The 17,290-nt window shown below is 38.4% G+C and overlaps 1 protein-coding gene across 1 annotated transcript in view; it reads left to right on the top strand.

The window, feature by feature from the left end:
* Positions 1 to 13,676, top strand: part of LOC117307395 (constitutive coactivator of PPAR-gamma-like protein 1) — a 35,794-nt gene extending 22,118 nt beyond the window's left edge. Inside the window, exons 10-17 of the mRNA XM_033792136.1 lie at positions 236 to 371; positions 1,086 to 1,344; positions 1,707 to 1,818; positions 3,399 to 3,605; positions 4,288 to 4,486; positions 6,425 to 6,521; positions 6,851 to 6,998; positions 8,170 to 13,676. Coding sequence (XP_033648027.1) covers positions 236 to 371; positions 1,086 to 1,344; positions 1,707 to 1,818; positions 3,399 to 3,605; positions 4,288 to 4,486; positions 6,425 to 6,521; positions 6,851 to 6,998; positions 8,170 to 8,658 — 1,647 coding nt within the window. The 3' untranslated portion in view covers positions 8,659 to 13,676. The remainder of the gene's footprint in view (positions 1 to 235; positions 372 to 1,085; positions 1,345 to 1,706; positions 1,819 to 3,398; positions 3,606 to 4,287; positions 4,487 to 6,424; positions 6,522 to 6,850; positions 6,999 to 8,169) is intronic.
* Positions 13,677 to 17,290: the final 3,614 nt, after the last annotated feature.

The following is a 17,290-nucleotide window of genomic DNA, read 5'->3' as shown; positions in this document are numbered from 1 at the left end:
TGGTTACCTAATTGTCATGTAGCTTTGGGATATCGCATCATTTGGTTTGGGAAGATTAAGTCAACTTTTATTGTCTACTTTTAGTCAAATCACACAATTCAACCAACATTCTCCGTTCAATATTCCTTTTCTTATTATTAAAACACGTGTTTTGTCAGTGAACTTGCACGACTATTCTTATGGTGTTCCTGAGACGTTTTAGCTTACTTGATTGATTTATATACTTGATTGATAGGGAGAGATGAAGATAGGTGTAACCCTTGAGGATGAGATGAGTGGTGAGTTCCCGCTCTCTACTCACCTGTTTCGTCCAATCCGGCAGAAGGTCTATGGTATCCTCTTCAGTTGCCAACACCTCAAGGAGGCTAATGGTAAGAAAACCTACCCCCCCCCCCCCCCACCACCACTACTACCACCACTACTACCATCACCACAAACCCCTCAAGTTAAAGATCATGGCAAGTAGGATGCCAATAACAATAGGGGTGCATGGACCATCAGTTGTGGCACATGGCTCCTTTGGTGTTTCTGATCAGCATTGTGTGGGTTTGAGTCCTCGGTTGTGCCACCTGAATCCTTGAGCAAGATACTTTACCATATTTTCTTTGTTCTTTGTCATTAAGCTGCTGTAGGTCCCCTGTACTGGGATTGGTAGTGAATGTAAAAGAACCCAGAACCCTTAAAGTGGAAGAGTAAGGGTTAACCCTAGTGTTTCTGATTCACATAGCAAGCACCCTTGTTTAACAAGTTTCCCTCAGGCTTGTGAGCTACAGTAATGAAGTTCACTAAGGCATCCTTGGTTTCATTACCAGAAATATTTTATTATAATAATCATCACCGTCTATCATCTGAGAGAAAGGAACAAACATTATGAACATGTTATCTGCAATTTTAGACAATTGTAGATTGTGATGTGAGAGTCTTTTTGGAGGATTCTTGAGCTTGTGAATATGGGACAGGCTTCATGATTATTTGTGCTTCCAATTTTTTTAGTCAAAAATGTCAGGATACTTAATAATAATCGGAAAATTATATCGAGAAGAAACAAACAATAAGTAAACGAATGATGCGACTATTTTATCCAGGTGGTGCAGATGTCCCCAAAGTAGTGATCAAGGAGTGGCTGAACCGACGAGAATCCACCCTCCCTAAACCAGACCTTGTTGAAGCCACACCCATGGAGTGGTTGGTGCCCCCGGTGCAGCGACTGTGGCTTGGGCGTGAGCCCGAGGACAAGACGATGAGGCTGCGTGCGTTCTTGTCCTGTATGTACAGCGACTCACCCGCCATGTTGAAGACCACATACGTTCCAAGACACGCTATCATTCTTTGCTGTGTGCTCAGGTACGTTTCTGAGGATCAATCAATCAATATTTGTATCCAAAAGTACATCAAAATAAGCAAGTTGGTTTTACAGAGACTGAAACTGTATGGAGGCATGACCTGTTAAAAGCAAAGAAGGCTGGGATGCCTTATACAAAGTATTCATAAAATAATATTAATGAAATAATAAAACAATGCATATTAACAGTGAAAGATCAAAATGAAATGGGTAAACAAGTGCAAAGACCAAACAAACAATTAAACAAGCACTTTACTGGTTATTGTTGGTATTACTATGAGAAACCACTGAGGCAACCTGAATGCCTGTATCCAGCCCTTTCTTCCTAATTGTTTTTTGTTCACCATTGATGATCGGCTTGCAGGTACATGCTACACTTCAGTCCTCCAATCCTGAGGCGACATGAACTAGATGCACTGTTGGCTCAGAGCGTCTCGCCAGGCTTGAACCAACCCCAGATGCTTCAGGAGCTCAGGGTAAGTCTCAACTCCCTTCAGACAGTCCCTTGGTGAAAGCGGTTTCCATCTATAGTAGGATTTGAAACTTTGCATGGTGGAAATTCGATATGGAAAGGTTTGCGGTAACATCATGTAATGACTATCTCTAAATGAGTTGGGGTGGTTCTGTAAAGAACTGTTGGTTTCAACTCAACGTTTTGATCAGAATGCTCTGATCGTTGGAGAAAGCTGGACTCTGATGCGGAAAGCTAATCCGCCTTCACAGTACTTAAGCAGCATGCAGCATCAGAGTCTGCGAGGGATTTGATGCACCGGTGCCCCAGCCGGCCTGAAGTTGCAGTAACACTCCTGGGGCGCGAACTCTGGGGCTCAGACTCTGATCGTCTAAGACGAAGACGATCAGAGCATACTGTATAATAATAGATGTTAAATTTGCATCGGGGATAAAGAATATTAATTTTGGTTTTTACCCATACACCCGATGTGTGTTAGCACTATATACTCGGTACTTTCCCGAGTCCTGTGAACAAATATCACAGGCATGCTACTCGGGTGGGATTCGAACCCACGACCCTTGCAATTCTAGAGCAGTGTCTTACCAACTAGACTACCGAGGTTGCCCGGCAGCTAGAGGCAGTTCGAATCCTATGTTTTGGCAGCGGGTACCGCAACAATATAATAATAGATGTTAAATTTGCATCGGGGAGCATACTGATCGAAACGACGAGTTGAAACCAACGGTTCTTTTTCAGAACCACCCTAACTCCTTAGAGATGGTCATTACATGGTGTTAACGCAAACCTTTCCATATCGTATTTCCAGCTGTTCAAATTGCTCACCTGGAATACGCTTAAATATGACTGTAAGATCGAGTATGAACATTTTAAAACCAGAATGTTCCAAACCACCAGGGCCAAGTTTCATAGAGCTGCTAAGCATGCAATGTTTGCGTTGATAAAAACAGGATTACCAACCAAATTTGCTCGTGATTTTCAGGATTTATAAGCAAACAAACAACAGCTGAATACCTGTAACAAGCAATATGCAACAAATTGAAATTTTTTTGGTAATCTTGTTTTTATCAAGGAAGAAATTTCATGTTAAGCAAACTTGTTGTGCTTAGCAGCTCTATGAAATTGGGCCCAGGTCGTTCTCCTGGGTCACACCTTGATGACCATAGCTTGTGTCCATTGCACTCGGATATGACACACGTGATCATTTGGCAAATCTTTCCCTCTGAATAACGTCATCGATAATCTTCCTGGATGTCGTTGCATTTTCTTTGGGTCTTCGAAAGGTCGAAATGTGTGCGCACTCAGGAGCTATGCGGACGCTTGTATACTTAAAGATTGTAACTTGATAACCGGTATGTACTGACTGCGTTACGGGTAAATTAGCACCAAGCATAAGCTTGCTTGTATGTTTAAAAACACTTCTCACACTGTTAACGTAAAACGTATAAAGTAGGCCACATGATCTCCTCACGACTAACCAAGATGGATCAACTGTCCCGGACTTTATTAATCTTCTTTTTTTTTTTAATCCCTGATGCTGTCAATGATTCTGCAATAATTATTTTTCTCCCAATGTCCGACCAGGTGCCGAGTATCACAGCACGTGGTGTGCAGCTGGCAGCGATCTTCATGCGTGGTGTAGAGGCGGCATTGCTAGCCAACGACGCTTCTGGCGCCCCCATCCCCTGGGAGCTTTGCTGTCCGTGGTTGTACTTTGATGGGAAACTCTTCCAGTACAAGCTCCACCGGGCCATGACTGGCAGTAACCTCAGAGATCTCTGTGATGGAAAAGTAAGCAATACTAATAATAATAATCAGTAATAATAGGTGGTGTTCAGTTGGTTTCAGTATGATTCCATTGTGGTTTATAGTGTGGTTTTTTCTTTTAATTAATCTAATTTATTTCCAGTAGTTTACTTTTGATTGTGTATAATTAATTATTTTGAGTCTTGCATGTATGCATAGTAAATTTAATAGATGTTAAATTTGCATCGGGGATAAAGAATATTAATTTTGGTTTTTACCCATACACCGATGTGTGTTAGCACTGTATACTCAGTACTTTCCCAAGTCCTGTGAAAAAAATATCACAGGCATGTCACTCGGGTTGGATTCGAACCCCGACCCTTGCAATTCCAGAGCAGTGTCTTATATTTTTTCACAGGACTCAGGAAAGTACTGACATCGGTGTATGGGTAAAAACCAAAATTAACATAGTAAATTCCCTCCATGGTAGGACCATTGAAGTTGAATTGAATTGAATTGAATTGAATTGAATTGAATTGAATTGAATTGAATTGAATTGAATTGAATTGAATTGAATTGAATTGAATAATAATAATAATAATAATACAGACTTGCAATGTGCACATATCTACCCTGCTGAGTAAAAAGGCAAGTTAAGTGTGCAAATACAGTTGTTCTTTTTCTGTCTATTTCACTTAACCCCTGATTCCTTCTCTGCCCTCCCCAGATGGACCAAGTTGGTAAAGTAGAGCGTATGAGACAATGCATCCAAGAGGGGGTTCATATCGACTTTGCCCGGCCGGTCATGCCCCCTATGGGGTACCCCAATCAGTTCCCGCACCAGGAGTGTTACTACAACTTCAGGCCGGCTGGGGCATCAGTGCCTCAAATGCCTCCGCAGATGGGGCGAGGCCGAGGGATGGCTGGTAAGTAGTGGTTTGTGATTCCAAGATGTGTCGTGGCGGAGCGGTCTTGTGGACCAAATAGGAGTTCTGGGTATAGGTCCCAGTAACTATTTACTACACATCCAACAGCGCATGCAGCACCAATAAAAGGATGCATCGGAAACGAGAAGAAATGCTCAGTTTAAGATGTGGAAGGAAAACCCCAAATGGGGAAAACCTGAACATTCAGGTAGGGCCTGAAAACCCAATCCACATGCAAGGCTCTGGTCCGAGTAGGGATTGGAACCAGGATCCACAGAGGTGAAAGGCAGAGAAAGAAACCACTGAGCCAACCTGATCTTTACTATCGGCAAGGGTTGCCTCTGTGTTTCTGGTAGGATCTGGCAGTCATTTGTATGCTCTCACCTTTTTACATCTCCAGGTTCCCCCCAGGATTATTCAAAACTAGTTGGGAGGAGGGGGTAGGGTGTATTCTGGACCCAGATTTTGTAAATTTGGCAGGAGTACCCTGATTTGAACTGAGGTCCTGAAAGTGTTTTTACTTGATGTTTATGATTGGTTTTTTTAAAAAGGCTTTACTACATGTAGAAACATTTTGGATGGTTTTATTTTGTGATATGTAATCGGCCAGTCCTTTGCGCCTATCTGCCCGATACGTGAGCTTGTTCATGAGAGAACCTCGTGGCCGAGTGGATAAGAACACCGAACTCAAGCTCTGGTGCTTCTGTTCAGCAGAGTGTGGGTTCGAATCCCGGTCGTGAAACTTGTGTCCCTGAGCAAGACACTTAACTATAATTGCTTCTCTCCACCCAGGGGTAAATGGGTACCTGCGAGGGCAGAGATGGTTCTTGTGATTGATTTAGCCGAGTAGCGCATATTAAAGTTGAGATGGTTTAAGGAGTGATTTAAGGCCCAGTGACCAGGGGTAATAATGTGAAGCGCTTTGGGACGCCCTCCGGTTGTGAAAAGCGCTATATAAAAACGGGTTATTATTATTATTATTATTATTATTATTATTATTATTATTATTATTATTATTATTATTATTATTATTATTATTATTATTATTATTATTATTATTATTATTATTATTATTATTATTATTATTATTATTATTATTATTATTATTATTATTATTATTATTATTATTATTATTATTATTATTATTATTATTATTATTATTATTATTATTATTATTATTATTATTATTATTATTATTATTATTCATTTTGATGTTTTATTTACAGGATGTTGCTTTCACAATGTCATGCAGAACCAACCACAGTTGGTGTGCTATTTATGACAGATAGGCCAAACTTTAAATGCGCATTGTTGGTATTTTTTATTTTGTATGATTTCAACCTTCCATTTTTTGTGTTCAATTTCATATTCTTATGGGCATTTTGTTTTTCCTTGAGAAATTTCAAACAAATTATGAAATAATTTTGTGTATGAAGGCGATATCGCTAAAGCACTAATGAGCGCTTTGAGACGCCATCGGTTGGGATAAGGGGCTTTGTATTAAACTGTGTATTATCAACATTCAAATTGATAAATATAAGTAGACAAGCACTTTGTAGGCATGCAAATATAATTTGTTTAAATTATTGCATTCAACTTAGAGTCTTAAAAATTAGTTTGTATGAATGAAAATCGGTTTTGTAGTTTATCTGTTACTTTATACATGTAAGCCTATATTCATTATTAAATAACTTTCACTATGTTTAGTACAAGAAAATAATTGTTTCCAGCCTGCACATGGGCTATGTTTTAGTGGAAGATAAATCATTACGTTGACCTACTCTTTATGATTTTTTTTTTTTTTTTTTTTTTTTTTTTTTTTTTTTTTCTTTCAATTTAATAAAAAAAAAAGCCTGTGGAAGCCATTACCTTCTTAATATTCTTAGACTTAAACAATTTAACGCCTTGCTGTCCCTGTTTTTTCCATTGTCCTTGTAGGCAAGCGCCCTCCTACAGGAGGACCTGGTGGGCGACTGGAGGTGGCTGGGGTTGTTGTGGGTGAATGGGCCGGCAGTGACGGATCCAGGGGACGAGGGTAAGCAAACCGTTTCACTCTAAGGAACAAATTTTTATAGGAGCTATGGTGCTGTATGCATTGAGTTTTATCTTTCAAACCCTATTAACCTAAGCATAATTTTGTTATTCTTTGCTTAATATGCTGAGCTACTGTTTTGTGCTGAAAGCAGCGTTATGAAACTCGGGCCCCTGGTCAAGTTTTTTCAACGAATATTCATTCATTGAGGTGTTCCTCCATCCTTTGTTTGAAACGATTAAAAGCAAACCTCGTCTTCCTCTTTCCTATCATCATTATCTGAATTAATTTATTCTTGATTAACTAAATTTTGGTCTGGTTCCCTACTGTAGAATGTACTCGGGCTCTGGCACCGCAGTGAGAGGCGGGCGACCAAATCATCGAGGAGGAATGGGACGCGGTCACTATGGCAACGGCGCCATGACCGGCTACTTCCCTCCTGGCCCTCAGCAGCAAATGTGGGGAGTTCAAGATGTCAGGGTAAGTCCTCAAGTCAAGGTTTTTGTTACGGCGCGATCATTTTAGTTTTTTCATCCCATTCAATTTCCATTTTGTCTTCAGAAGAATCTGAATTTTGTTTGTAATGTTAAATAGATTTTAATAAGGCTTAAAGGGAATTTTTTGTTTCTTCTGTAACAATAAGTTGGCCAGTGTCTATCATAAATGGGATCACTATTCTGTTCTTTTCCAGGATTAATGTTCTAAGGGTTAATTCTCTTTAAATTCGCTGTGTGTTGCTTTCACTATTACTGTATGTTTGTTTTGACGATCTGGTGTACGATTTTGTGAAATGTTGTGAATAAACCATTATCCCCCGGGATATATATATAATAAATAAAAAAAAATAATAAAATAAAAATATTTCAAGAGAAGTCTTTAACCATTACCTTCTGTAATTATTTGTTAATCTGTGAACTTTTATTTTATTTTCTGTTCCGAAAGTGTATAATGGCTTTAATTACTATACCATTATGAGCATGCAGGTCACCCCTTGTACTCATTGAGTACAAGGGCTATATCACGATATTATCGCATATCGCAATACTAATTTGGAAACGATTTCGATATCGGATCGATTTGCTTTTAATCGATATATCGCGATATCGATTAAGTATCGCAATATCGCGATGTATTTCCTAGCTGAAACATCTTGCACCCCATAGGTTTGGAGTAAAACCAGAAGAATAGGTCATTAGAACACCTCTCTTATGCTATGACTGTCTCTTCTACAACTTTCACTGGGAGTTTGAAGACTGATGATGTCAAATTTAATTAATCGCGATTATATCGAATATTGCGATATATTGTCGGCGATATACTTATTGTTGGTTTATTAAAACACATTCAAACATCGCAGCTACAAGCTGAATTGAGTTTAAAATACAGAGAAATGTTTACCAATTACAAAAAACCATTAAGAATTACAATCTGTTTTTATACATTAAAAGGGCAAACTGGCTAGTGCCAGTAACAAATAAAATAAAACAAAAAATTGCACATATTACGTGAATAAAATAAGTCGATGACGCCCAAGCTCAGTACTCAATCTATTGTCCTCTTTTTTTTCTTTTTTGTCATGCCTGGCTATTTACATGCAAGTATAAGTTGCCTGCTATGCATACTAAAGTTTCTTCTTGACTTCTTTTTCCAGCAACCTCCCCAATTTGGAGACCCTAGCCTTGCTTACAGGCGCCAAAACAAGCCCAAGCCTCGCAAAACCCAAAGGAATAATGGTGATGGTGGCAGCATAGTACCCGGCAAGGGAAGAGGCCGAGGCCAGACCATTGAAGGGTCGGATGGCCCATCACCTGGTGGGGGCGGTGATCTTGAAGATGGTGGAGCTGGCGTTGAGGATTACTCCACCAAAGGGCGGGGCAAACTCAGCACGTCCGACTCGGTCAGCGACACTAGCAGCTCAGAAGAAGACGTGCCTGGTGCGTTCAGCGACGCCAAGGAGACTCTGTCACCGAGTACGGACTATCACCCTAGTCAGACAGACTTTCAAGAAACCTCCGATGATGTTGTCTCCAGTTACCATGAGGGTGGTTACGACCTTCCCGGTACCCATGTAGGACCCCCGTATAACGGAGGAGTCGACCACAGTGGGTTGCACTCAGACAGCGCGCCAAAGGTCCCCTAGGCCTTCCGTAGGACTCAGTTTTTTTCCTTTTTTTTTTTTAATGGATGGTTGTTAAAACATAGGATGAGAGTTGATATTTTTTGGATTGATGTGTGCTGAATGGATGTTGGCGAATTTATAAAAAAAAATAAAACTTTGAAAAAGAAGATAATAAAGAAAACAAAAAAATGAAGAACGGAAAAGCAATGATTTCTTATGAAATAAGAAAAGTAGAGGACAAGTTTGTGGGTTAGAACTGCACAAAATTCTTGAGTGGTTTAAGGGACAGCAATTTTTGTACCAATCGTTTCCCCTCACTTTAGATCTTTTGTCTGAACTCGGAGGTGGGCGTGTTGTAATAGGAGCATTAATTGAGGTAGTTTGTAATACTTCGAGTGGCTTTATATCCATCCATCACACATCAGCTTTCTGTCAAGGGGGTTGCGACCTCTGTTGACATTAATAACAGCACTGGAAGATAGTACGTTGTTTTCAAAATTCCCTTCTCTTTTTTGTTTTGGACACCTATGCATCTTTCGGAAGAAGGATTGATTTCTGTGCTTGAGTCCATAGTTACATTTGCTTATCCTTCGTAAGTTAACTTTGGACTGTTTTCACCAAGCATGAGAGTCGTGTTTAAACGCTGCTGAGGTAGACTTCACTGTGTGTCACAAAATGTAGCATGACTGTGGGTTCCTTTTTGAGCTATGTCAAAAATGAGCTGCTTTTGGCTGCGGCTACTGCTGTTGGCTTCATCAGCCGTGTCCATAGTCATCAATCAGGCGGTCTAGCCGTAGCGGTAGCTGTTTACTTTCAAGTTATGAGAAGAAAAAAATGAACAACCCAAGATAAACAATGAAAGGTTTTGGACAGCTTTGGTAATTTTTAAAGAACAGTTAGTGTCCAGTGCCTTTAAGAGTCAGTTACGCTTAAACTTGGTAATTTTCGAAACAACATCTGAGATACAGAGAGCACCTGAATGTCATTATGTCACACACTAGTAAGCATCATAGCAGTGTAGGAGTAAATCCGTTCTTTCCACTTGTAAGATTTAAAACTGCCTTCCGAAAGTGCCATACAATCTGATGCGCCATTAATGTCTTTTATGAACCCATTTGACCGTATAGTAATCGTAGACCTTTTTCAATCATAACGGGGATACGTTATGGCGACCATGACCAGACGCAGGTTTGGATCTTTCTGTTGTGCTGCGATGCTGATTTTCTGACTAAACTGTATCCGAGTTTTAAGCTAAGCTCAGTTTCAAGATGCAGGAATTTACGAAGCTTTGTAAAGCTGTTGTTTAAAAATAGACCCGATGCTACAGCCTAGGAACTCTCTATTGTCAATATGTTTTGGACACAGCAAGTTCTTTTAAGGTCACACAATGGCTATATATTTTACAAATATCAATTTTTTAAGAGAAATGTCTTCATCACTTACACTTTTCTTGGTTGGGACTTATTCACACAAAGATATTGCAAATTTTCTTTGTTCCCGTCTGATTTTTATTTGTTTCAATTCCCTGTGCATGGTCGCCAAAAATGGAGCCCTCTTATGTTTGCGAACGTATCGGACATGTAACTATGATTCAGGAAGCACCGACGACGTAAACAAACACACAACACTTATATGCAGGCGCCAATAGCAAGGCCACTTAAATAACATTATGCACATTGCGTTTCAGTGCCTTTGAACATAAATCTTGGTGAGAACTTGTTTTCCCTGAGATGTCATCTTTTGATGGTTGATATTCTATGCAGCACAGTACAGTTTTTGTATTAACACTCCCCAATTTCATAAGCCCCCCTTGTACTATCAATCAAACCGAACAAATATTGCCTTGACCCGATTTTTTAAACGGAACATTCAGGTATTTTCTTCCAAGTTGAGACTGCTGTGTTAGTTTGATACACACAGCAGTACAACAATGCAGACCAAATAGTGACAAATGCAAGAAAAAAAAATTGTTAAGAGTAGAAAAGGCCCATATTTTATTCAAAACTAAAATAGTAGCTTGTCAATTTTGTTTCGCCTTTTGTGTAGTGAAATATTCAGCCGATTGTGAAAAGTGGCTTAGTTTTTTTTTTTTTTTTTTTTTTTTCGGAATCTGAAACTGTGACTTTCAATTTCTCAAACTCCAAACAAGGTTACCTTTATTTCCCAAATAATCAAGGTGAAGGTGAAGGTTTTGGAAATCTTAAGACGCCTATAGTGAACCCAGTGTCTGATTTCATAGGAAGGTTTAAGCAGAAGATATTACTCACTAAAGAATTAAGCATGGAGCCAGTTAAAAGCACTACACATCACATGCTATTTTAACTGGTAACCCTTTTTTTCTGGTAAGCAAGGTCATTTGCATGCTTAGATATCTTCCGTGCTGAAGCAGTAAATAGGATTCTAGAAGCATTATTAGTTTAATGGAAACATTTTACCCAAAGTTGAAGTTTGGTTATTGTGCTGCATCTATGCAAAATACTACCCCATCAGATGGTTGAGGCAAAACTGCTAGTGGTGTTTTTGATATTAATTTGAACACATGACGACCGACTCTGAAATCGCTTTTAAAAATGTTTAACCGGTACGGTAGATGTGACTTGACTTGTTTTGTTATTGACACCAGACACCAGAAAGTGACTGTTTTTTTCGTGGTGTCACTTTTTACTTGTGTTTGTTCTATTTATGCAATTATAATAATGCAGAAAGGAAGAAGAAACAAAATTGACGTCTGATTGTTGTGGTCGTAACCGGGACTACTACGTTTCTCGTGTCTGGAACAATGTCACTGTACACTGTTGGTTCAAACTTGGTGCTCAATGCTAAAATGTGACGTCTGGAAGTCGGGGAGAAACTTGTTCATGTTGAAATGAAATTTCACTGGATCAATTTTGAATTTGTTGTACTACTTCCACGTGTGAACCTGGCAAATGTGTGATTGGGACCAGTTTCACTGAACTGGTTAACAGCAAAAGTTACGCTAAGTAGAAATAGGTTACCAGCCAAACATCTGTTAGTGTATAATGATTGGTCTGTTTTGTTCAATGATGAGTTGAATTTGATGAGAACTCTTTCCCACCAAACAGCTCTATTTAACTAGACTTGGCGCACAGAGCTGTCACAGCAGGGAAACGGAGCTTAACAAAATTCTTTGTTTATTATGTACCACCAGGGAACCAACTGCACTTTGGTGCATATCACACAGCATGTTTAGCTGGTAACCTGATACTTGTAAGCAAGATTTTTCTCTGCTAAGCGAACATCTACAGCTTTGTGAATTTGGGAAATGTTTTAATCAGTAGAGCAGTACACTTTTACTGTGAGACTTGGTTTGATATTCGTCTGTAAATTGTTTATTTTGTGGCGCATCTCTTCACTCAATAATCTGGATGTTATGCATTAATATCTAACTTGTCGCCAGAGCGCATTATTTAAAATTTGGATCACCGTGTCACATGATATTGCTGTACTAAGTGTCTTGTCTACTCACGGCTGTAATTATAAGCTTAATATTTATTTGCGTGAAAATCGCTGTTTTTTAACAAATTATTGTGATGATTGAGACGCTGCTACATTTCATTCCATTAGTGTACATTGGCTTATTTGAACATACTGTGTTTGGTGATGCCAAACTTAATTCGTGTAACGCATAGCTACGCATAGCTATATGCGTTGCTCAAATAATTGTAGTGCCCCCCTCCCCCCCCCCCCCATTTTGTTGTAAACAGCCATTGTAACTTTGTCCCCCAACACACTGAATAATTCATGTATTCAATTTGCATATTATTGCATGTTTAAAACTAGAAAACATAGTGAGTCTTCAGGGAGATGCCACCGTTAGCAAGTCAAAAATATCCTATTTAAACAAAATGAGGGAAAAACAAAATATGAAAAATAAAAACCTGATAGTTGAAGTTGTGATAAGTAAACCCTAGCTGTTATAAATGATGCCGGATGTAATGATATGTAGATCAAGATGTGTTAAAATGATTCATCATTTAATAGATTATGGGTTATTGAAGTATGGCATGCAATGTACTCAACTAATAGGCACCAAGATTGTCCCATGAAGAATCCTGTATCACTCCAATAGCTCTTCCTTTTTTTCTTCTTTTTTTTAGTGTTGCTTCGAAAATTGTTTCTTTTAGATTTATTTAGGACACAAATAATGGTAATCGAATACTACCCCCCCCCCCCCCCCAGAGTAGCTATTTTCCCCTAGCAAGCTATATTTTGCTTATATATTTTCTGTCCTTTGTAAAAACCTGGTTGTTGGATTTTTAGCAACTGTGTTCTTTGGAAAGAGAAACAACAAAGTAGTTTTTACTTATTAAAGTGGTTTTATTTGACCAAGTTCCCCATAGTTTAGAGTGCATGCTTATTATTATCCACTTAAAGTCTTCTTGTAAACTTTAAAGTCTTTGAATTGCGAAGGATTTCATAAAGTGCTTTTGGTGTTTCTGTCTAAAAGTTCATTTTCCTTTGAGGTAAAAAGAGGGTGAATTCACCAGATAATTATTATTTTTATTAGGTATAATTTTTATTTGTATTTTGTTTACCTCCGTTATGTGACTATCCCTTCAAATGTGAAATATCCAAACTCTTTGTTATTATTTGTTTTTTTATTGGACTATATCCTTAAACCTTTAACTAGCAGTCAATTAGTGAAATATACACTGCACGCGTTCTAATTTTGTCCGAAATGTCTTCATGGTCCGGAATTTATTTAGGGGTACCTCAAGTCCTGGGTTGTGAGATAGAGAACCATAAATTTAAACCACTTTGGCCGTGACCACCTCACTATGAAAACTTGTTTCTTCAGTTTAGCACATCATCATCAGAAATGTTTGATTATTCGTTTAAATGTTGTAAATTGTTTCATTTTAGGTTTCATACATTTTGCTTGTAGGACAATAAAATTATCAACTAGCGATAGCTCCATTTTGCTCATCTTAAGAGCACGTTTTGCAGTCCTTTAGTTATGTAAAGTATAATAATAAAATAAAAAAATAGTTGTAGGCATATTTAAAAAAAAAAAAAAATACTAAAAAGTAGATAACCACAACGTAAAAAAAAATCGTGAAATTCGTACCCAATGTAAGTTTTAAGCATTTGTTTTTCTCTAAAGATACTCTTAAAAACATTGATATTGTTTCCCTTATAGCTAGGATGCAAATAAATAGTTTGTCCTAAAACCCATTATGTTTAATAATACTTTGTTATTATTTGATATTACAAGACAAAATATACCCTATAAATGTGGTTTCGAGTTGAGCACACAGGCAGCACCAAATGTCATCGGAATTTGCGCACATTAAATTTGAGAGGGAAAGGGTAGCATATACCAGCCCATGTTTGTATCTGTATGGATGAATGCATAACGCCCTGCTGTCGATTTCATAAAACTCTTCCTAACTTAAGACTAATCTTAGGACTTTGGACGAGTCCCAGCCCTGCACTGTAACATGCAAACCCTAAGATTAGTCCTAAGTTAGGACTACGGGACTACTTACTCGTCCTAACTCGAGATAGAACTAATCCTACATTTCGTAAAATCGGCTGCCGGTCTTACAGTGTTTCAGATGGAATTTTGTACTGGAATCCTGTTTTTGAAAAGTGAAAGTGTTCATATCAAATAAACCTGTTGAAGTTTGTTATTCCCGATCATTACCAATGTCATCTACATCCGTGTCATCTATCAATCTTCCATTATTTCGATGAACCAAATCCTTGGTAGATTTGTAATAAACGAGATTGACTTTGTATAATCAATAGTTGACTGATCAGAAAATGCTGCACTTAACTCTTTGTAAGGGTGTGTCCATTCTGTACCTCCAAAAATTCAAACTAAATCACAACAACCATCCTTCCTACGAAAAAAACTACGGCATTAATCAAAATATAAACTGTTTTTGTAAATGTTCATTTGCATAGTAATAATTTGCTTGTATCTATTTAATAGGAGAGGAATTAAGTAAACCAGACTGCACTGTGTGCAGCTTGCTCATTATTTTGTAAATGTCTAACTGTTTTAAGCCACCATTTAAGTTTTTGTGAAACCTTTATTTTGTTTGGTTTAATTATTTTTTTTTTTTATTTTTTTTTTTTTATATGACATCTGCGGATATCAAACACTAATAGATTATGTACATTGCTAATTTTAGCTTTGCATGCTTCATTCATGTGATGGTTGTTTTGTTTTTACTATTATAATTAAATCATCCCTCTCCCAGAAACACAGTGATATAACTTACCTCCTGAAGATAATGGTTCAGTCCATCAGTATCGTAAAGGGGTATGTTTTGGGAGGTTTATTTGAGAAATTGGGCTCTTTGAATTCAGTTTTTATTTTCACTTTGCATATCACATTGAAATTGAGAGTATTATTAGGAAATTCTGATCATTTGATTAGAACCACCTACTAAGTAGCAGATGTATACCAAAATAAATCTATGTGGAAATCATTCGAGAACTTTTTGAACGATAGGTGGCTGCAGACTTACCAGGTAAATCCATTGTGCGCATGCTCAGAAATACGTAAGCAATGTCAATTTATCTGGTAAGTCTGCTGCCACCTAGCGTTTCAAAGTATCTCATCGTTGATGGAAGATATCATCCATTGATCCCAGTTTCTCATTAAAGTCGTTTCATATCAAACAAAAACATTATTGTCGTCGCAGAATCTAACAAATACCCAGTGATTTGCTTTTGTAGGTCTAAAAGGAAATGCCTAACCCATACTTTACTGTCAAGTTCATTCAGTGAACGATTGTATACGTGAAGGGTTGTCTTGACGGAAATAATGATTGCCCCGGGGAGGCGCCTTGCATTTTCTCATGTTGTCAAGTTGGGCATCACTGAGTGATTGATTTCAAACGATGCTCATTTTAATAAGTGAAACTAAAAATGTGACTTTTCGAAAAGCTTTGCTTTTATGTAATTTACTTACTCCACAGTTAATATAATGGCAGCTTTGTTAGGTTTAGTATGGCATCTCCAGCATTTGAAACTTTGTTCGTCTGCTTAATAATAATGTATGTGCAAGATATTAAGATGCATGACAACAAGAAGTAGTATTTAGTGTTGTAAGATTTTTAATTCTGTATACAGTTGAACCACTCAAGAATTTTAAGAAAGTGAACTGAATGTAAAGTAGAGAAGGATATGTTTGGCATGCAATGCCTGTGGTATTGGAGGATATGGCAGAATTTGGAAACGTCAGACATTTCATGTTTTCAAATTTAAGATATGTAACTTGAAGAATTTCCAACCAACCCTAAACTTGTACTGTCATGGATCAGGTTATTATGTTTATGTTTCTTTACTAGGAAAATGTAGGGAAACAGCTGTGCACAATCGTTTGATAAAGAAAAGTTCATCATGAAAGGCTAAGGGTTGCATGTGCCACTGTTTTATGTTTTAAATTGACAGTTTAGTGATGGTGAAAAAAGAAATGTCAAAATTTCCAAGTTCTGTTATTTGGCGTGTGAATTAAAACAAAAAAGGGGGGTTGTACAAAACTAAAGTGAGAGGATCGGAGTCCGATATTGAAAGGCCATAAAAAATACACCAAACCTATGTGTCGATAATATTTGCATTTGCCATTAAAACTCTAAACAGTTTTTGCTGAGAATAACAAACCAAAATCCGATTTGGTTGAGATTGCGCTTGTTTGTCTCTTGTTACATGATTGCCGTAATGTGCACAAAGTGTCCTGCAGCAAACCTAGTTGTTGGTTTATTGTGTCACTTCATGGTGCCATCTGGGCAGGGCTTGGAAGTTGAACGGAAGCATGTCATTTCTTTTTAAAAAGGTGTCAATTGTCGGTTTTGTATTTTTGCAAGAACTCTAATATATGGCTTAGAGATAGGACAAATATGGCGGCACACGTTCAATGTATTCACATGTTTGTAAACGGGAGGTTCTATTCGGATTGAGGGGGTGTTTTTGATGTTTAGTTGTTACAAACGTCGCTTTAAAAATAAAAATACCTTAAAAAAACCACAAGGCAGCTGAGCTGTGGAAACCACTGCAAACCAGTTACTTTGTGTACACATGTTAGCTGTTGTTTCGTAGCTTGTACTATGCAGCTGAAGAGAAAGAAGCAATGGCGATTGCATAAGAAGGGTTTGTAATTTTGAAATGGAGTCGGGGTTTAACAAAACGTTCGGTCGGTTACCAGGTTATTAATTTCTTGGCTAGTGCACTGCTTATATGACTCGGGCCGTATCCGAATTTGCAGCTACAGCTACGTCACGTCTGTTGCTAAGTTTGTTGCCAAGGACGTCTTAGCTTCCCTGGGTCGACCCTGGTGTGTGGCGGGTTTTTTTTCCCAGGACAAACGTGGGTAATTATCTGCACACGTTCGTCCTGGGAAAAAAAAAACGCCACACACCGGGGTCGACCCGGGGAAGGTAAACGAACGCACCCACTTAAACGCTTGCAATGACGTGGAAATCGTAGCCATAGCTGTAGTCGCTGATTTTGACACGACCTAAGGCCGTGTCCGAAACGACGACTTCGGCTACAGCTACGTCTAGATCAGCGCGTCTACCAGTGTTAAAGAATAGGCAGACGCGCGCGATCTAGCCGTAGCTGTAGCCGAAGTCGCCCTTTCGGACACGACCCAAGTACCATTTTAAGCTCAGCTTGTGTT

The sequence above is a fragment of the Asterias rubens genome, chromosome 2, assembly GCF_902459465.1.
Source record: "Asterias rubens chromosome 2, eAstRub1.3, whole genome shotgun sequence".
NCBI classification, from domain to species: Eukaryota; Metazoa; Echinodermata; class Asteroidea; order Forcipulatida; family Asteriidae; genus Asterias; species Asterias rubens.
This window is presented reverse-complemented; position numbering and strand designations above follow the sequence as displayed.